The 22,538-nt window shown below is 42.3% G+C and overlaps 1 protein-coding gene across 1 annotated transcript in view; it reads right to left on the bottom strand.

Annotated features, from left to right (window-relative positions):
- Positions 1-22,538, bottom strand: part of LOC125147629 (deleted in malignant brain tumors 1 protein-like) — an 84,939-nt gene that overhangs the window by 57,186 nt on the left and 5,215 nt on the right. The window contains exons 3-5 of the mRNA XM_047824687.1: positions 21,538-21,858; positions 9,679-9,996; positions 369-373 (exon numbers count right to left, since the gene is read on the bottom strand). Of these exons, the coding sequence (XP_047680643.1) occupies positions 369-373; positions 9,679-9,996; positions 21,538-21,858 (644 nt within the window). The remainder of the gene's footprint in view (positions 1-368; positions 374-9,678; positions 9,997-21,537; positions 21,859-22,538) is intronic.

Raw genomic sequence — 22,538 nt, 5'->3', positions numbered from 1 at the left:
ATATATGCTAACGAGAAGGCCTAGACATAGCTGAGGAGATAAATTTTGCTCAAATGGAGCAGTGCAGGGAAAATGGAAATCAATAGGTGACATTTTGTCTTTCATATATTTTATTGTAGCAATTCTCTGTTGTAGAGAGCCTAATAGTATTCTTAACATTTAACCGTTCCATATCATTTTCTCAAATCACCTTGGGATGAGCAGTTAATTCTTGTTCACACCTTCCTTCTCTAGCACTCCCGAGGTAACTTCGATCATGTCATCAAGAAAAACACAGTGAAGACAACCACAGTGATCCTTGTAGTTGGGCAGGTCTGGGTGAGCCAACCTTTACCACATATGGTTGTGTGACTCTAGTGTTGTCACACAGTGTCTTCTGTTGATCTGTCTTTTCTGAGCTCTGTTTATGCATTTATGAAATGTTGGAAATCGCGCCTCCCTTTATGGTTATTGTGGAGCAACAATATTGTGAAAGCCCTTAATTCTGTGCATGGCACAGAACAGATGCTCAGGAAACATGAAGGAAGTCACAGAGAGGCATTACCTGCTGGTATGAGTGTAGAGTGAAGGATAGAAGGGCCTGTTGTGGGGATGGTAGCTGACAGTCCATCACCTATAAATGATACAAACAGGGACATCATTTGTGACCAAGAACCTCCTAAATGTAGGAAAGGAAGATGTTTACAATGAGAACATCCCGAAAAGTCAGACTCAAATATGACATTGAGTCTTCCATTAGTTTCCTCCACAAAGTTTTAGGCAGGGAAACCCTCACTTCACCCTGTCTTTAAACTTAGTTATCCAGTCTTTAAGATGAGGTTTTGGAATATTCCCCATGGTCTGTACACTCTAGTTCTCTGAATGCCCATGAGTCCATTTCTGGGTCTCTCTGTTTCCATCTCTCTTCTTTCTCTTTTAGAAAACAATCAACAGCGTGCAATCATGGCAACATGGCATTTGTGTCGATGATTGGACTTTTTAGGCTTGCCCTAGGTGTTTGGCCAATTTATCTAGACTATGTGTTACCTAAGCAATGTGAGATTTTCAGCAACTCTTGTTCCTCATTTTGCCTTATAAAACATCAATTCAAATGATCTCACGGCCATATATCATTATGGGGTCAGTTGGGGAAAATCAGTGTTTAGAATGTCAAATAGCAATTAATGCAGCAAACTGGATATTTAGTGCAGAGAATGGGTTTGTGGTTTCATTTTTTAGTTGGAAACATGGTGCTGGTGGAGTTGGCCTTAACCTTCAGTAATGGCCCACAGGTGCCGTGGCTGCTGCCAGAGGAGATGGAGACCCAGCACAGGTCGGATGCAAGAACAGTGCTCACACTGGGGTGCCTCGGCACTGGGAGTTCTGCAGCTTTCTCCATCCTTGTAGGCTCTATAGGCACCAATTTGAGTAAGCTTGGCCCACTGCCAGCATCTGATAGATGGTCAGATGCTCTGGGCATCATCTGCTTTTTATAATACTTTTAACCTGTTGGGTTCTTTTAAACTTGATTAGAGTCTGGAACCGGTGGAATACAATTTGGATTTCCCAGGAATAACAACTGACAGACAGAAAAGGAACACTTTGAGAGTGCCAGGTGATGGATAAGCGTCTCGTTTTGTAAAATGTCATGCCCTCTTTTATTCTTATCTACAACCCTTGCACAGTAGGGGTGGCTCTGCCATCTCTAAGTGCCTCTACTGGAGTATAGATTGAGGAAGCATCTCCTAGAGGGTAAATAGAACCAAAAGCAAAAGCAGCAAGCACAGATGACCCACCTGTGAGTGTGTACATTGAGGAAGCAGCTTCAGAACCTGAGGTGGGGTTGGGGGCTGGTGGGCCATTAGCACCTGAAGATGGAAAGGCATTGGCATGGCTTATTATAATAATGCTTGCAATATGGAGTTTATTCAATACATTGCTTAATGACTTGATTTCGACACAGGTTGAAAATGCCTGAAGGTGCATAAAAGCAGTGACATCCTGGGAGGTGACAGCTCCTCCCCTGAGCACACGACCCTGGCTGGCATCCTCCATGGGCCCGCACTCGTGCCTGGCCTCACGCCTGTGCGCGCATTGCCCCAGGTGGCTCTCGCTGCCCACACACTGCACATCGTCCAGCACGATCTTCCCGGAGCCTGCCCCAAAGTGATCCCCGCCCCCCCGTGGGTGCCGCCATGGCCTGGCCACACTGCAGCTGGCGGCACACGACTGTGGCCTCGGCCAGGTCCCAGAGGTCATCACGCACGGTCCCCCACGTGCCTTGGATGAGAACCTCTGCTCGGCCCGAGCACCTCCCTGTGCCATTCACCAGCCTCACGGCCATCCAGGCTCCTGGGGATGCACAAGCAGCAGAAACACTGGGGGACTTCCCCCCCCCCCATATCTGGAGGGTTTCCTTCATCCTTTTGAATCCCTAGGTAATCATGTCCCCAGTTTACAAACATGCAAGATCACACAGTCCTCATGTACCCGCACAGTTAAGAATAGTCAGAATAATCTTCAGATTCAAATCCCTTCAATGAGTCTTTACTAAATCTCCCCTTGCAAAGGATGAAACTCTTTTTCAAGAAATTTTCAGAATTCCCAGGTTCTTTTAGTCACTTTATCCATGTTATTCCTCTGCCATGGATAGCCTAGAAATGGGAAATGTCAATATGTCTAATGAAATAGGAAAGATCCATACGCAGATCGTATCTAAATGGACCTCTGTTGTCCAGGCTACATTAGTCTCACAGCAACTTGGTCCCTTTATCCCCCATAATCTTTCTTTATGGCTTTACTATGTAAAGGAAACTGAGTCAGGAACTGACATAAGTTGTTTGTGAGTGAAATGCCAGAGCCTCTGAGAGCCACTAACTTAAACGTTTCTCTCTTAATCTTTGCAACCCCATGTGGCGTGGCATGGGTTTCCATTTTACAGATGAAGAAATTGAGGTGAACCAAAAGGTGAAAAAAGGTGAAGAAAATTGCTCTAAATGCCGTAATATGTAAGTGCGCTGGCTCCCGCGTTCACTCCAGCTTGGAGAAATGCCTCTCTCCCTGCTTTCCATCAGCCCTTAATTTCCCAGGACCTGTTTCCCATACTTGCAGGTAGAAGAGTCAAGGCCGCAGAGGCTGTGGTCAGTGAGGGCTCTGAGAAGCCATCAGCTAGGAGGAACACAAAGCTAGGTCACCATCAGTCAGTGGAGCAGAAAGAAGAAAGCGGACACACTGCCCGAAGGATTCATTCTGAGACCCTTCTGGAGCTTTGTGTTTTCTTTTGATTCATCTAAATAAGTCACCATCAAATAAGATGGTTTAGTTTTTTTAGTCATCTGTTAGATATTCGTGGTAAACTTATCCTTGAATCCTTGGCTAGGTAGAAATAAGTCTTTAAGAAACAGAACATAAACGTAAGAACATCATACTTAAGGAGACCTAAAGGCAATAAAATAAGCCTCTGCAAATTAATGATGCTGTGTGCCACCATGAATAACAAATACTTATTCAATGCAAAGAAACTGAGTCAGAGTGCTTGCACTTAAAAGCCTTAAAACTCAGGGTGCCTGGGTGGTTCAGTCGGTTAAGCGTCCGACTCTTGATTGAGGTTCGGGTCATGATCTCACAGTTCGTGAGTTGAGCCTCACATTGGGCTCTGCACTGACAGCACAGAGCCTGCTTGGGATGCTCTTTTTCCCTCTCTCTCTCTCTGCCCCTCCTCTACTCTCTCTCTCTCTCTCAAAATAAATAAATAAACTTTAAAAATTTTTAAAAATAAATAAGAGTCTTAAACTCAGTCAGAAGCTAGAATCTGTGTACAAGTAACTATAATATGAGGTGCATTATAAGGGATGTCAAAAGAAAAAAATACAAACATGCAGGATATGACTTCTTGTGGAGACCAGGGGACCCTACCTTGAGAAATGGGCAGAAGAGATGTGGGGAGAGCTCGTTTTAGGCAGCATGGGTATTGGAGGACAGCGACCTTCAATTCAGACATTCAGAGACATGAGGAACTAGGCATTTTAATTTTTTAAAAATATTTTATTTTTAAGTAATCTCTGCACACAACGTGGGGTTTGAACCCACAACCCTGAGATCAAGAGTCGCACGTCCACCAACTGAGCCAGCCAGGCACCCTGCATTTTATTTTGATTAGAATACTGTGGTAGCATATGTATTACTCCCAGATACTTGGATTTTACATTTTCCTTACTGATATTATGCAGAGAACCTCCTAAGAGATGATACATAAGGGAAAGGGGATTTGGGTGGAGTATATTTTATGAGCATTGCCTGCTGTGACTTCTAGTGGGGATTTAAAAAACCTTTTTTAATGTTTATTTATTTTTGAGAGACACAGAGAGTGCGCATGAGTGGAGGAGGGGCAGAAAGGGGGAGAGATGCGGGGGAAGGGGCAGAGAGAGAGAAAGAGAGAGAGAGAAGCGGGGCTGGAACGCACCAACTTAGATCAGGACCTGAGCCAAACTCAGACACTTAACCTACTGAGCCACCCAGGCGCCCTCTAGTGGGGGTTTTATAGAGTTAATTGTATATTAAAGACTCGTAGATGTCCTGTAGCAAAGGCACCTGTTTAATTTGTTTAATGCAATGTTTCCTAAATTCATTGGGCCATAGAACCTGTGTGTGTGTGTGTGTGTGTGTGTGTGTGCATGCGCGCGCGTCACGTGTGTTAGCGCTCGCAATTCATCTTAATATGCTGTTGATCTGTAGTTCTGAGAGCATATTCTCAGAAACATCTTTACTTAACTACCTCAAGGATGCTGCTAGGGACTGGAGACTCCTAGCGATGTTTGTTACTAAATTTACATTTTTTCCAATTTCTAGAAATAACTTGTAAACTTGAATAAATGAGAAGATATAAAGCTTCAGTATAAACTCAAAAAAAAGCTGCTTTCTTAAGTACCTGTTGCTGTTTGCTCTTCCTCAGAGGTAATGGGTTCCATTGTTATTTCAGCAGCTACAAAGAAAAGAAAACATTGGTTAGTGATAGCTGGCACCTCGAAGACACACAACTAAAGCTGAGAAAAGGGAAAGTTCTCTGGCACTCCAAACAAATTTCTGGTATCTCTTGGTGAAATATAAAAGCCAGTTCTTTCCATAATTTGGCTATTGTTGAGAGTGCTGCTATGAACATTGGGGTACACTGATGAATGGATAAAGAAACTGTGGTTTATATACACAATGGAATATTACGTGGCAATGAGAAAAAATGAAATATGGCCTTTCGTAGCAACGTGGATGGAACTGGAGAGTGTGATGCTAAGTGAAATAAGCCATACAGAGAAAGACAGATACCATATGGTTTCACTCTTATGTGGATCCTGAGAAACTTCACAGGAACCCATGGGGGAGGGGAAGGAAAAAAAAAAAAAAAAGAGGTTAGAATGGGAGAGAGCCAAAGCATAAGAGACTTAAAAACTGAGAACAAACTGAGGGTTGATGGGGGGTGGGAGGGAGGAGAGGGTGGGTGATGGGTATTGAGGAGGGCACCTTTTGGGATGAGCACTGGGTGTTGTATGGAAACCAATTTGTCAATAAATTTCATAAAAAAAAAAAAAAAAAAAAAAAAAGAAATATAAAAGCCAGTTCTAAAGAGCTTAGTGAATTTCCAGCCTAAAGACAGGATTCTTCTAATCTGGGATCTGATTCTCACTTCACCACGCATTAGACATGAATATCTGTTTCTTGATCTGTAAAACTGGGAATCAAGTCTGATAATGGATAAGAAAGAGGTTAATAAATTAATGAATGAATAAATTAAACAATTGTCATAATGTCTCCAAGTCAATAAATACTTCATTGTTTTGGGAAACAACTCACTAGCCACAAAGACAAATACCAAAATAGAAAATTTTAAAAATACCTTTTTATAGCAACATCAAAAACCATGAAATTGTTATAAATAAGTCTGATAATGATGGGCAAAATTTGAACATAGAAACATAAAAAAATGTTGAGTTAATGAAAGACCTAAATAAATGAAGAGATGTCCTGTGTTGATGGATCAGAAAACTCAATATTGTTAAGATGTCAATTTCCCCCAAATTTATATATAGACTCAAATATATATATATACATATATATATATATGTATATATATATAGAGAGAGAGACACTACATAATCTAAACTAAAAATCCCAGCAGATATTTTTTGTAGAGATTGACAAGTTGATTCAAAAATTTTATATGAAAGGCCAAAAGCCTAGGTTAGCTAAAACAATTTTGAAAAAGAAGAAAAAAGAACAAAGTGATTTCATGACTTAGTCTGAAGCTACAGGAATCCAGACAATGTGACACAGGCATGAGAATAGTAACATAAACCAGTGGAACAAGAGAGGGAGTTTAGAAATAGACTCACATATTAATGATTATTTTATTTTTGACAAAAGTGCCAGGTATTTCAGTGGAGTTAGGAGAGTCTTTTAGACAAATGGCATTGGTATGATTAGAGATCTATACGGGAAAAAAAATACTTTGAACCATATTAAAAAATCAACAAAAATGGATCATAGAACTAAATGACAAACCCACAACTATGAAACTTATAGAAGAAAACAGGAGAAAATATTTGAGAACTTTGGGCAAGTGAAGATTTCTTAGAATATAAAAGCACATCTGACTGAAGAAAAAAATCTTGGTAAATTGGACTTCATTAAAACTTAAAAATTCTGCTCCTTAAAAAAGACTTAAGAAAATGGAGAGACAAGTTGAAGACTGAGAGAAAACATTTGCAAAACACACATACTTGTACCCAGTATTTTATAATATATAATATTTCTATATTTCTTTAATATATAAAGACCTGTCTTACAACATAAGACAAAAAAAGATAAAAGATTTGAACAGATGCTTAACCAAAGAAGAGATGTAAATACACACATTAAAATGTACTTAGTGTCACTGGTCATTAAAGGAAAGCAAATTAAAACCACAAAGAGAGATCATTCTCATTATAGGAGAGGAGACTATAATGATCAAACAAAAAATAGAATCCAAGGGTTGACAAGTATGTTGAGTAACTGTAACTCTCATATGTTGCTAGTGGGAATGCAAAATGGTACAGCCACCTTGGAAAATAGTTTGCAATCTATATATGAATGTTTTAATCAGCTTAATTAATAATAGTCAAAAATTAAAAATAAATTCAATATCCATCAAGTGGCAAATGAATAAATACATTTGTCACATCCATACAGTGGAATACTACTCAGCAATGTAAAAGAATGAATGTCTGATTCTTGGAGATACATGGGTGAATCTCAAAAGTGTTATGCTATGTAAGCAAGCCCAACACAAAATGCTACATATTGTCTGATTAAAATATACAATATTCTGGAAAAGTCAAATTTTTTTTAGGGTCAGAAATCATATGGGTAGTTGCCAGGACCTGGGGTTAAGAGAAGGGATTGAATAGAAAGAGGCATGAGGAAACTCTTTAAGGTAGTAGAAATGTTTTATATTTTGATGGTAGTGATATTTACACAACTGCAAACATTCATGAAAGTTCTTTGAACTACATGGTGATCTTTACTGTAGGTAAGTTAAATTTCCATAAGTCTGACTTTTGTTTTTGAAAAGTAACTGATTGCATGTAAACAATGGACTATAATGTTGGGAGCCTGTAGGCAGGGAAGCCAGTTAGGAGAAGTCTGTGTTCATCCAGGAAGGAAGAGGTGATGAGGATTTGGATTAGGGCAGTGGCTATCAGATAAAGAGGAGGCCACGAGTGCAACCACCTCAGGCTCCTGGCTATAAATGGAAAATGCTTCATCCACAGAGACTTGATTACTTACGTAATAATGAATATCCATATGTTTGCAATAGTTTACCTATCTTCTTGCTTGGATGTTTAACTTTGCATATACATAACCATTAAAATCACATCAACTAAAAACAACCAGAGAAGTGATTCATTAATACGAAGTTTGGCTTACTAGATCGAGTAGCTTTTGCTGCTAATGGTGATGGCATTGGTGTTGGTAACAAGGATGTGGATAATGATGGCATTGATGATGGCGATGATGGTGATGTTGGTGATGGTGATGATGGCAACGATGACGGCAATGACGAAGGTGATGATGGTGACAGTGTTGATGATGGTGACAGTGGTGATGATGATGATGCTGGTGACAATGACGATGGTGATGGTGGTAGCAATGGTGATGATGGTGATGACAATGATGATGACAATGACAATGGTGATAACGGTGGTGACAACGATGGCAGTGACGATGGTGATGATGATGACGACGACAATGGTGAGAATGATAATTGTGATGGAGATGATGATGATAATTCTGCTTTTATTTATTAGGATAAAAAGGATTGCTTCTTTCTTTTTAAGACAGTGGTTCTCAAAGTGAGGTCCCCAGACCAGCAGAATAAGCATCCTGGACTTTCTGGAAGTGCAAATTCTCACACCCCACCCTAGGCCTGCTGAATCAGAAACTCTGGGGGCGGCCCCGCCATCTGTGTTCTAAGAACCCCTGCAGGTAATTCTGACACCCAATGAAGTTTAAAAACCACTGCTGGGGGCGCCTGGGTGGCGCAGTCGGTTAAGCGTCCGACTTCAGCCAGGTCACGATCTCGCGGTCCGTGAGTTCGAGCCCCGCGTCAGGCTCTGAGCTGATGGCTCAGAGCCTGGAGCCTGTTTCCGATTCTGTGTCTCCCTCTCTCTCTGCCCCTCCCCCGTTCTTGCTCTGTCTCTCTCTGTCCCAAAGATAAATAAAAAACGTTGAAAAAGAAATTTTTTTAAACCACTGCTGTAGGATAAAAAAAAAATGCTTGCAATGGCCCCAGGGTTTTTCCTAATGGCAGAGGAACTCCAAAAGCACATAAGCATAAATTTTCAACTGATGTGGTGTCTTCACCTGTTAGAAAGGATCAGGCCCCACAGACTCCAGAGGGATGATTTTCTGATCTAATTATTCTGGAAAGCGAATGGCAATTTTCTCTCAAATAAGTGGTTTGTGATGACTGATGGGCATAGTCATAGACAACTATCCCCAAATCAGTGACCTTTCCAGTTATCCAATGGCCCCATAAGTATCCTGTCTTGCCCGTGGCTGCCTGGTAATTTCATTCTGATTTAGGAAGATTCCGGCACCTGGCTGATTGGGTATTTAGCTAATTTCTGAATTCCCTCTTTGCTAGTATTGCTCTTCACTGTTCAGCCCTCTGCCAAGCTAAATGGTGCCTGGGATCTACCCTCAAGCAGCTTCCCAGAAGAGAGGTCATTCTGGCCAGGATTAGTGGGCTTCCTAGAGAAGAACCTGAGTGCACGAGAGCAAGGTCAGCCCCACATGCCTATATTCTGGGTTCCCTGTGTTATGGTGGAGTTGAACTATAGGCTGGGAAAACCTTTGAGGCTTTAAGTGATAGGGACCAATCAAACCAACTTCTGGAAACTTCTTACAGCTTGATTTAACAGGGTCATTTCCATTCCACTTCTAACACCCAGGTAAATGTTAGCCAGCCAGAACTAGGACTAAGAATAGGATATAGAAATGGCCAAGTCAGTCTTACCTGGAGGGGAGGGGCTTGTCGTCAGAGAACCTGTTAATGTAAAGAGAAGAAATCCTCACCCTCACTGGAGGGGCCAATGGCTCATTGCTCAGTTTCTGTAATAACCCATTCTGTTCATGACTCATTTAGAATGCAAAAAGACCCCTCACCTGAGCAGATGGCTCCAGCATCTTCCTCATGCCCACAGTTGTGAGTGAACCAGGTATCGTGGGCACACAGGGCCAGGTGGCTCTCCTCACCACTGCAGTGCACGTTATCCAGGAGAATCTTTCCAGAGCCTGGGCCAAAGTGGGCACCCAGGGGGGCAGACACTGCCTGGCCGCACCCAAGCTGCCTGCACACAACATGAGCCTCCTTTAGACCCCAGCCGTCATCACACACCGACCCCCAGGTGCCGTGGTAGAAGACTTCCACCCTTCCAGAGCATCTTCTGGTGCCATTTACCAGCCTCACCACGGCCCAGTCTTCTGTGGAAACCAAAGCCACGGTAAGTGTTTGAAACTTCCCTATTCAACTCGCCCTATTTGCCCCGCTTACAAATTACGAGGAATCTTGTGGTTACTCCACATGTATAAGAGCATTCTAGGAAAAAAATTACTTAATGATTAGACCACTGTGTGACATGCTTTTTATTAGTCACTTAACAAAGAAGATTAGATTGTGGGATATCATGCACTGGTGCTTTAGGACTTGACATCAAGAGGGCAGAAATGAAAAATTAAAAGAATGCATCTCTGTCAGTGGGGAAATGCATAATTTAAATGGCTTATTCAAAAAAAAAAAAACCCTATAAGAAAACAGCAGTTAAAAGCAGTGAAGTGTCTATATATGTGTATCAACATGGGTGAATCTCAAAAACATAACTGAGTAAAGAATAAGAGGTACTGGGGTGCCTGGGTGGCTCAGTCAGTTGGGCGTCCGACTTCGGCTCAGGTCACGATCTCGCGGTCCGTGAGTTCGAGCCCCGCGTCGGGCTCTGTGCTGACAGCTCAGAGCCTGGAGCCTGTTTCAGATACTGTGCCTCCCTCTCTCTCTGACCCTCCCCTGTTCATGCTCTGTCTCTCTCTGTCTCAAAAATAAATAAACGTTAAAAAAAATTAAAAAAAAAAAAAGAATAAGAGGTCCTGAATGATATATGGGGAATAATGTAATTTGTGTGAAAGAAAAACATGAAATAACATATATAGAGATCACAGAATTCCTGTTTGTAAAAATATGAAAAATGAAGATATATACAAAATTCAAGACAGTGTTTATCTCTGAGGAAGGAGAGAACAGAGACTGGGATTTGAGAATTTGAGGAACTTCAAATTTATTTATGATGCTTTATTTCTTGGTAAGCCTGAAAAACCAATATACCAAAATGTAAGCATCAGTCATGCGTAGGTAAAGGGGACATGGCTATGTGCTTTCTTAATCTCTGTACTTTCTGAACTTTAAAAAGTTTTGCTGGATCATCAGGAGAGTGAGGCTGAACAGGTGCCAAAGCAGTGGGGGGCCCAGACAAATCCTGGAGGCAGTGATCTCTCTTCCTGTAACTGTGGTCTTCCCCCAGGTACCTCTGAGGCCTCTACTGATGCTCCCAGGCTCCCTCCCTGGTTGTGGTGACCCCCTGGGGTCTTCGAGAGCAATGGCGCATCCTGTGGGGAAGGCTGCTGACCTGATAGGCTGGGCCAAGGAGCATTGGCTCTGCGGCTGGAAGACAAGGCGTCGACCACAGGTAGAACTGGAACAACATGGAAACAGTGATTAGAACTTAAACTTCTCTTCCTGAGATGGACACAGGACAACATGTCAGAAAACAACTCAGCTGACAGCTTGTGAAGAGCCACTAGCTATGCCACACCTTTCCAAAACATCTGGACTGGCCACAGGCTCATGAAGAATGACTTTCTGATGAGGTTGAAGCCGAGTTCAGGCTGCTGATAGAAAGCATCTAAATGTGATCCTGATCCCCCAAATATCTTACTTTCTTTAGTTTTACATCAACTCCTGGTTCTGCATAAGGTGCTCCGCAGTGGTAAAATAAGTCAGTGATGAATTGGGCAAAAGTTCTAAAAAGGTTTGTATTTATAAGGATGCTGGTTATCTTGGATGAGCTCATGGAGGACATCATATAACCTAGCAATATGGCCCATCTGTTTGTACCTTCCAACTGGATAGTAAGGACTGGTGATGGAATTGTTGCCTTATCTGATATGAGAGTTGGTAACTTCTCATTATCTGCTGAGGCTGAAAAAAATACTTGTTAGAAGGATTTGTCTTCATTACCTTGCTTACCTATGAAATACTAATACTTCTTTCTGAGGAGGAATATTAGTACAAGGAGGGACTACTGGCACTTTCCAGAGTGATGTCTGTGTCCTTGAGCAGAGGGATTTGCCCCCAGTCAGCACCCTGCACTGTCGAGCAGGATTGTTCTTGGCCAAGACTGAAGTTACCCCAAGAGGGATTAAATGGCCTATTCACACATGCAACACTTTTATATTCATTTATTGACTCGATAAACTTTATTGAGTGTTTACCGTGTGCCAAGCACCGCGATAGCTTCTAGAGGTACAGTGATAAGCAAGACAGACAAAAAACAAACAAACAAAAAAACCCTATCCTCATGGAGCATAAGATCAGATGTTGAAGCTGACATTGGCATCACATTGTCCCTAGATCCCTTGGTAGTGAATCTTCCCCGGCCCTGAGCTTCAGCTCATCATCCTTCCTGTGGGCTCGAATGCGGAAGCAGCAAATACAAAGTATCACACCCATTTTTGGTGGTTGTAACCATAGCTGGCTGGCTTACCTGATGATGTGGTTGGGTGATTAATGTCTTCTGGGACAGTGGAAGTTGAATGTGCTGTCGGGAAACAACAATACAAGGAAAATGACTCCTGATGTTGGATACGAAAGAGAAGGACTTTTTTCATCTGCTTCTTATTTCCAGGAGGAGAATTCAACTAGCTCTATATAACTCGTTCAACACAGGGAATTTTAAAGGGAAGAGCAACCTTGAAAGTATTATGCCAGACACAATAGACCATTTATGGTATGACTCTATTTGTGTGAAATATCCAGAACAGATAAATCTGTAGAGATAGAAAGCAAGTTGGGGGTTGCCGGATGCTGGGGGAGGAATTTTGAAAAATGGCCAGGACTATCAGCAAAGAGCAGAAAAGCTGTACCCTCTTCACCCAGCCTAGCAGTCATGGAGCACAACCCCTCTTCCTTGAATAGTGCTTGGTGCCCGGGAAGCACCTGAGTTCCACAGGACACACCCCATGAAGCCTACACTCACGTGGCATGGCTGTAAGCCACACTCTCCGCCAAGCGCTCTACACAAACTCATTGATTTACTCCTTACAACTCCTTGAAGTGCATAGCTATTATCCCCATTTCAAATAAGGAAACTGAAGCACAAAGAGGTAGAGAAAACTGGTGAGGGTCACCCAGCTGGGAGGTAGGAGAGAGTGGCCCCAAACCCAGTGGTCCAGCACTTGGCTCTGAGCATTGTACCGGCAAGTAAATGGAATATGCCACTCAGATTTCAAAAGAATCCTTAGCTACTTAGACACCAGATCTGAGAACTTAATGCATCTGCCCTCTCTTTCATTAATATTTGGAAGTAGATACAGATATGCAAACTAGGGCCAGCCAGATGGGGCTCATTTATCTAAGCATTTACTTATTTATTCATTTAACAAACAGTGAACGCCCTTCAGACAGCCGTCATCAGTCTCAAGACTCTGTGTGTGTGTGTGTGTGTGTGTGTGTGTGTGTGTGTGTGTGTGCTGTGTGCAGGGGTGGGGCTGAGGACAATGTCACAGATGAGAAACCTATGGATTCTGCTCCGTGAAGCTGATCATGTCTTTGGAGCAAGTACATACATACAACTCTCAGGAAGGAATAGGAGCTCCGAGCGAGGACAGATACAGAGCTGAGAATCTAGTAGAAGGAGCCACTGCTGCCACTTGGGATGGGAAGGACTGGACAAGACGTGGAGGGGGCTGATGCTGGTGTCCTCGGGCCACCGATAGGCAACGGACAGCTGGTTTGTGGAAGACGGGAAGGGTAAGAAACTAAGTGCAGCCCTGGCTCAGAGATTAGCTCAGCCTTTTGTTCTCAGCTTCTCTCTCCGCAAACGGATCCTCATGGTTTCTGAATAGACAACATGCCCAGTCAGTCTTTCTAGTAGTTTAAGGATTTTAATGTGGTTTAGAGAGTTAAGGTAGTTCAGAGATTAAGCTCTAGGATCTAAAGTCAGATTGTTCGAGTTAATCATTCCATCGACCTTGCGGACAATATTTAACCTATTTGAGTATGAGGTTCCTCCGTTCAGAGAATGGGGATTATAGAAGTTCCCTCCCCAGCAGTTGGGAAGATTAGATAAGAAAATCCACGTCAGGCTGTCATGGGGACGGACATGGCATGAGGCAATGCTGTCCAAGAGAAATGAAGTGCAAAGCCACGTACATAATTTGCACTTTTCTGGTAGCCACATTTCAAAAAGTAAGAAGAAAGAGGTGCGATTAACTTCAGTCATATATCTTATTTAACCCAATATATCCAAAATATTAGCATTTCGACATGTAATCAATATAAAGATGTCAATGAAAGCAGTTTTACGTTCTTTTATCACACCATGCCTTTGAAAGAACCAGTGTGTGTTTGACAGGCACGGCAGCTGTCTGTTCTGCCGAGCGGCACCTCAAGGACTCAGCAGCTATGTGGACAGTGCAGGTATGAGGGCTTAGTCAAGGTTATCATCAGCATTGTCAGAATATGGATTATTTGATGGTACGAATGGAATGTCCGTAGTTACAGGTGAGTCAGCATCGAGCAGCACAGTGATGAAATAAAATGGCCCATGATTGTGACCACCATTCCCCACAACTAAGAAGAGGTGTCCCTTATTTATGTGATTCACTGATACAGACAAAGAATGAGGTCTTTGCTCTAGTTTATTTCTTCAATTCAAGAGGTATGAGGTGATGCTCTCTCTCTCTCACCCTTACCTTTTTCCCTCTTCCTCTTTACATTTGTGAAATAAGGGAAATGAGGAGCCTTGTGTTACGAGGTTTTCTAATTGTAGTTATGGATGATAAACATAGAGCAAATCTGGACAGCATGAAATCCTGACTCTCTAGGGTCCTCTTGTCTCTTTCTTCTCAAATCGTTCTGTCTCAAAGAGAACATCAGCGATGTCTAGTGGTGGTGGCAGAACTGCTGACTATCACGACAGGAGCTGCCGTAAATCTGGTAATGGTGGTAGCAGGTGGGGGAGGGAGTCCTACCTGGTGATGTTGAACGTGCCGCAGTCACGGGAGACAGCTGAGTTGAGACGGTAATGGGTAGAACTGTAATAAAGAAACATCCGTTAGCGGTAAGTGCCCACAATGACTCGAGAAAGAAGTGGCCAGCCAGGGACCCCCTGTGGTCTCAAAAGAGGTCGGTTTTGCTTCAGCTCTGAAGTGATCAGTGTGTAAGTGATAGAGAGAATGAATCACCCCTCAGTTGCTGACCCTCAGCCCCGTGGAAGCTCAGCTCAATCATCTGTGTCCCCTCTCTCCCAGACTTGATGTCCAGGCACAGATATTTGGTGTTTGTGACAAGAATGATGTGTATTGGGTTTTAATATTCTCCCTAAGAGCTGGCTGGAGGTCTGGACCATCAGGACCCCCTGGTTCTTGCGTTCACTTGCTCTGTTTATTTCCTTCCTCAGCCTGTTTCAGCACTGACATGGCTCTGTGGCACAGGTATTGCCCTAGCATGGGAACTCTCCATGGATCCACACAATTCCACATTCTCTCCTGCCTCCAGACCTGCCTCTGCACCATATGTAGTCCTGACAATTACTTACAATATCCCTTAGGAACACCGACAGAAGAAAGGACAGTGGGCAAGAACATCGCCTCTCTCTTCATACTGACTCAGGTAGATGCTACCCCTCTTCTATCATACCTTTTCCTCTGTTTGCTTTCTGGGTCACCAGATTTCAGTGTACGTCCTGAGACATGTGTCCATCTCTGTGCCACTGAGAGTAGCAACTACAGAATTGTATTTAAGTGTGGGAGGCAGGATACCAGCCCCCCAAAGTTGTCCACATCCTAATCCTTGGAATCTGTGACCATGTCATGTCATGCGGCAAGGGGAATTAAGGCTGCAGATGGAATTAAGGTTGCTAATCAGCTATCTTAAGATAAGGGACATTATCAGGGCGCCTGGGTGGCTCTGTCAGTTAAGTGTCAGCCTCTTGATTTTGGCTCAGGTTCGTGGGATTGAGCCCTGAATTGGGCTCTGTGATGACAGTGCAGAGCCTGCTTGGAATTCTCTCTCTCCCTCTCTCTCTCTCTCCCCCTCCCACACTTGTTCTCTCTCTCTCTCTCTCTCTCTCTCTCTCTCTCTCTCTCCCTCTCTCTCTCTCTCCCCCTCCCACACTTGTTCTCTCTCTCTCTCTCTCCCAAAATAAATAGACATTAAAAAAAAGATAAAGGACATTATCCTGGGTTATACAGGTGGGCTCCATGTGATCACAAGCATTCTTAAAAGTGAAAATAAAGGCAAAAGAAGACAAGCAGAGAGAAATTTGAGGACACTACAGTGTCATCTTTGAAGATACAGGAGTGGGGCCATGAGCCAAAGAATGCAGATGACTTCTAGAAGCTGGAAAAAGCAAGAAAATGTACCTTCCTCTAGAGCCTCCAGAATGAACATAATTCTGTGAGATATTAACTCAGTGAGATATATGTTTTGGAATTCTGATGCTAGAATTGCAAGATAATAAATAAATTTGTGTTGTTTAAGCCACTAAGTTTGTGTCAATTTGTTAGAGCCGCTATTCAAAACTCATACAGTAAGCAAATATTACATGTGACAAATGATATTTCCTCCAAAGAAAATTTGAAACATACCATTTATAAAACTTAAGAGTTTGGATATTCTCAGAGGAGATGGCCAAAATGAAACTTAAAGACAATTAAAAATCCACTGTGTTTAAAATTGTCTCTAGTATTTATTCAAAACAATGGCATTGTTACTTGACTTTTTTTTAGAAGCTAGTGAATCTATTGGGGTCAAAACCCTAATACTCTCACAAGTAAGGGCAGGTTATAATGAGTCACTCAGCAAAATCACTCAACAGTAACCCTTTCATTTATTTCTTTTCTGGATTTGGATGGGTAATCAGAAATATTCCAGGGGAAAATAGCCCCAAAATATTCTCTTACCAAAAAAAAAATGTTCTCTTACCTGATAATGTGGTTGCTGAATTTCCATCACCTATTGGTACAAATAAATGGAAATGTTTTTTATTCAATTAAATTGAATACCCTTTATTTTACTTACTTACCAATTTTCAACAAATCTTTAATGTGACAGGTCCAAAATATAAAATGCAAAAATACAGTGAATTCCTGGTGAAATGCAGTCCCTTGGACATGATAGAATCTCAGAAGTATTTGCTGATGTGGTTGTTTTGAAGACACTCGACAGGTAATAGCTTTAACATGTGATACTAGCTTTTCAGAATGTCCACACATGGAGAGCAAGCCAGTTACCCCTGGAACTTGGGGCCACCTGCCTGTCTAGGGAAGTGGCTCCCAACTGGGACAAAAGCAGAATGACCATGGTCATGGTCACATCTGACCTACTTTCTCAGCTCCTGCTTCCCACAGGACCTAGTAGCTCATATACAACCTCCCAGACCCTCAGTAAACATTTCTATTAATCTGAGTATATTATACCCTACTACATGTTTCCAATGACTGACAGTAAAATGTATATATCTGCATAGCAAATCCGGAAAAATAAGAATGCAAGTTTAATGACAATATGAGTCATTATAGAGACATTATGGGACATTAAAGAGAAATAAGTCAAAAAACAACCTACTAACTAATTTAACCAATAACCAATCAACAAAACTCTTAGCTAGTTATTAGAACTGATTATTCAGTTAAGCTCTGAACTTCCTGGAGTTAGAAGAGAGATGGAAATCATGGTGCACAGTGGAATTGTATTTAATAAATAAGTGTAGGAGGCAGAATTGCCTGATAAGTGGTATCTTCCAAAGGGAGTTATTGCCTTTGTTTGAGGACCACTGAGCATGTTAGTGATTAACACTTTGTCTTCAACAACAACTCTATAGCAGAGGCAGAGTGCTAGCGTAGGTCTTTTGTTTTTCCCTCAATAGATATTTGTTGAGAACCTATTATGCACCAGGACCTGTCCTTGGTTCTGACATAAACTTGCTGAAAGTTCCTGCTATCACAGGACTTACATTCTGGAAAGTGGGATGGGAGGGACATATGACAAGCAGGTGAACAAAAGAAAACTATAAAGAGAATCTCAGATGGTGTAAGTACTGCGAAGAGACAAACAAGAGGTTGATAAAATAGAACATGACTGAGAGGGAGTCTATTTTGGATTGTGTAGTGAGAGGAATCCTCTCTGAAGCAGTGATATTTTAGCTGAGACCTGATTACAAGGAGCCAGGTAGGAAAATTCAGAGAAGAGCTTTCCAGACAGAGGGAAAAGTCAGTGCAAAGGCCCTAGCAGGAACACTCCCTTGTCAGTTTCAAGGGATGGGAAAAAGGCGAGTGGGGAGCACAGTGCTAGATGGGGTGTTTTCTGGGTGGCCAGAAACCCAGACAAGGATTAGATCATTTGCAGTCTTACTGAAAGAGACCTGGACAGTATTCCAAATATAATAGTAAAACTTTGGAGGGTTTTGAGTTAAGAGCGATGGTCTGATTTATGCTTTATCAGCCAGTTCTAGATTCTGTGCCAGGAACAGGTTACATGTGTGATGGAAGGGAAAGAGCCAATGCAGAAGACCCCTTAGAAATTTGTTGCAATAGTGAGGGTGAGATGCTGAAGGTTTGGAGACAGAGTAACAGCGGAGTTGGGAGATGCTAATGGGTTTAGCATACATTTTGGGAAGCGGAGCAGAATTTTCTGAGCGTTGGTTGTGATCATTGAGGGAAAGGGAGCAACAGAGATGGCTTTTGGTTCAAGAAACTAACGGAATGGGAAGAATAAGTCTGTTTTTTAACATCAACCCTCCATAAAAGCCAAGCAAGGTATCAGAGTCTAACAGATCTATGACCCTTGCTAACTTCATGGCCTTGGGCAAGTTGATTAACTTTTCTATGCTTCAATTTCCTCATCAGTAAAATGGGAATTACAATAGTAGACACTTCACAAGATTGTTGTGCAAATTAAATGGGTCCTGCATGCACAGTGCTTGGAATTTATTTGTCAAAGCAGGGGTCAGATCTAGCCCAGTGCCTGTTCTTGCAAACAGTTTTGTTTTTTTTGAAACACAGGTATGCCCAGCAGTTTACAAATTGTTATGGCTGTTGCTTTCATGCTGCAGCAACAGCGCTGAAACGCAGCAGCGACCGTCTGCTCCACAAAGCCCAGAAGATTTACTATCTGACCTTTTACAGAAAAGGTTTGCTGACCCCTGAATTAGAGAATCAAATAACTAATAACTACGCAGACAAAGGTCTTAGAAAAATGCCTGGAATATCCTTAACACTCAATAAAATTTGGCTTTTGTTATCATTCTGCATACATGACCTCCTTTTAACCCAAACGGAGCTTTACAAATTAAGTGTTTTTATCCCCTTTAAATAAGAGAGTCAGTGGCTTGCCCAAGATCTCAGGAACTTAACTCAAACCTGCTGTTGCCAAACCCATTGTCCTTCCCTCATCCCAAAGCCCACCTGGGCTGGTACACAGGCCTATCTCGAACATGTTGCCACTGGGTTTACTAATTCCAGATCTCATCAGCTTCCTAGTACACCAATCCATGGATAGTTTATGTATACAATATGTAATATGTTGCCCCCTCCAAATCTGGTTCAGCAATCCCAACAAAAAACCTTTTGGTTTAAAACCAAAATTGCATTAAAAATTTGCATTAAGTAAGGACAAATACTACAAAGTCAACATGAAAATACTTCCTACCTTGTGGCATTAGCAGTGATTCCTGTGCATTCTCTGCAGGGAGAAAGGGTGGACAATTCAAGTGACTGTTAGGATGTAAAAGTATTCATTCCCTTCTCCAGCCACAAGAGCCACCCAGTGGGAGAGAACATACGTTGAATAGTTGAGTAAGCTCTACAAATAATTTACCAAGGTATTTCCTTAACGTGGCGCATTTAACAGCAATTCCACTGGATGGAAAGATCAATACCAGAGAATAACTTAAAACCCACACAACTGAAATGAAAATAAAGCTAACTCTTGTGGAAGGAAGAAAGTGGCCCAACCACATTTGCAACTTAATGGTACGATCATCTTAATGGCCCAGGAATGTGGAAATGGCAAATAATTGTCAGAATATGGCTATCTGAGCACCCCCCCCCCATTGATTCCCTTTTTTTCCTTCATGATCTACGTACTACCTGCCCAGGTAGCACATAAAATGAAAAATGTCATGTCGTGGTAATCCTCATATCAATTTCCTAGGTGTTCAAAATGGTTTGGTGCTGAGCTAGCTGTGTTTCAGGAATGAGACAAGCTCACGGTCCCCATGCTGCTCCACTATCTTAACTCTTCCCTGCTTTTCTGCTCGAAAAATGTCATGTCAGTAAAGCAAAAGCATGCCGTTAACAACGCAGGCTTGAAATGCTCAGTCTCTGTCAATACATGGGAAAAGAAAGACGTAACGTTGGAAAAGGGCGGTTGTTTCGAGAGATGCTTCAACTCAAAATGAATTTTAAAATGAAGGAATGGGGTTCTTAGAACGAAAATGTTGACTCTCTCTGCCTTAGTTCAGATGACTTTAATTAACCATCACATGCAAAACTGTTTATTAGTGTGTCTAACAACACACGTTCACCTGGCTGTCACTGTGCTGTGTCCTGTAACCCCTCCACGTGAGAGGCAAATATGTGTCACACACATGAGACAGATGCGACCCTGTGGCTTTGCAGAATAGTCTGCTTGGATTGAATCCCAAACCAAAAACCCAACTAAACGACTAAAATAAAACAAAGGCACATCAAACGGGGGTTAAAAAAGAGAAACAAAAATAAATGAAAACAAACCAGAACACTTCCTGCCCCCCCCCCCCGGTATTTTATTGTTTGAATTGACTTATTAATTACCTTAGTGTCATATGGATCCAGTCTTTCTAGCTGAATACAATTGGGATTTTTAACAAGTGACCAAGTTCACTGCTCTAGACCCACTACATTATTTCCTTTATTTCCCACTGGCATAGACATTTATGTCTTTAGTGCTGGTAGTATAATGAATACTAGTCACATATTTGGTGGATATTCATCAGTTTGTCTAGAGAGTGGTTCTCAATCAGGAGCAAGCCTCTACCCTCCAGGGGACCTTTGCCCATGTCTGAGGACATTTTTGGTTATCATAGCTGGGGGTGTCATTCACTATTCTTAGATGAGGGATCCTGTTAAACAGCTTATATTCACAGGACAGCCCCCACCACAAAGAATTATGTGACCACAAACATCAAGTGTGCTGAGACTGAGAAATCTTGCTCTAGAATAATCACATAATCACTAATTGGGTGAAAATTTATGATTAGCAATAGAGGGCCCAGACTCACAATGGGCAAGACAAAACTCAGTGCTGTTCTAATCTATAAACTCCCTCTTTCTTTGCCTTTGTTAGACTGCAAACTTGTAGTGGGAAAAACTTTATCTTCAGTGTCCTGAAGAAAGGTAGATTGCATTCAGTGATTGATTAATGTCGTTGTTGACTAATGTTGTCTTTTCCCAGTCATTTTGAAATCTAGTCCTTGTAATGGAACCACTAAGGTCTTCCATTCTTCTCTATAAAAAAAATTCCATTTCAACATCTTGTGGCTAGAAAATTCCTGAGCTCCAGGTGAAGCTCTCAAATTACCAACGTCTCTTTACTTTTGGCTCATACACATGGCCAGAGATGGGCTACGATTACACAGGTGCAAGCATTGCTGAGGGAATTAGTGAAGATGCCATCTGCTTAATGAGATGTGGGCCCTCAGAGGGAGAGGTGACCATTACCTGAGCAGATGACACTGGCGTCTTCTCCAGGACCGCAGTTATGGAGAGACCAGTCGGTATGAGGACACTGTCCCAGGAAACTCTCTCTTCCTGTGCAATCCACATCATCCAGCAGAAACTTGCCCTCCCCTTCTCCAAAGTGGGCCTCAACTGGGGCTGCGAGGGCACGCCCACAGTTCAGCTGCCGGCACACCACATCAGCTTCGTTCATGTCCCAGTGATCATCGCAAACCCTGCCCCACTGGCCATGGTAGAAAACTTCCACACGTCCAGAACATCTGCCTGACCCATTCACTAGCTGTAGTTGTGGCCAGTCTTTCAAAGACACAAAAATATTACATGTTAAGAGAAGGAACACATTCTGTGTTAACCCATTTGTTCAACCCTTCAACACATATTGTTGACCCCTGCTGGGTCACAGCAGATAGCACTCCAGGTATTGTGGCTCACCAAACAGACCTGGTTTTGCTGTCACAGAGATGAGAGTCTAATCTGAGGAGACTGGAGGAAGTAATCACATTAATCCAAAATTAAGTTTACATTTACAACCATGGTAAATGCTAAGAAGCAAAGGGGGAGACGTCTGTAGTGTTTGAGAATGCATACGGGGCTACTCCAGGATATCTTTTCTAAGAAGTGATTACAGACCCAAGGCTTGGACAAAGAAGAGAAAAGAGCTAAGTAGACAAAGAAGGAGGCAGAGGCTTCCCCAGTTCATTGAAAAACAGGAGAGGTTTATGAGTGAGGTGAGTGCATAGAGATCCCCATTTGGAATCGTTCTGTTGGGTAGCACGTGACCCACCAAGTCATATGAAATGAAGAGGTAAAAAACCTTGACTCACCACCAGGGAATGGTGTTAGGATCTCAGCATCTAAGAGCAGAAAGAAAGAAATGAGGCATCATTGCCATCCAAAGTGGCCCACCCAAGTTTATTGGGGGGCATCACATGTATTTGGTGGGCTCACAGGGCAGACATTGAGCTAAGGGCAGCCTC

The sequence above is a fragment of the Prionailurus viverrinus genome, chromosome D2 (assembly GCF_022837055.1).
Source record: "Prionailurus viverrinus isolate Anna chromosome D2, UM_Priviv_1.0, whole genome shotgun sequence".
In the NCBI taxonomy this organism is placed as follows: Eukaryota; Metazoa; Chordata; class Mammalia; order Carnivora; family Felidae; genus Prionailurus; species Prionailurus viverrinus.
Note: the sequence above shows the minus strand (reverse complement) of the source record. Positions and strands in the feature narration are given on the sequence as shown.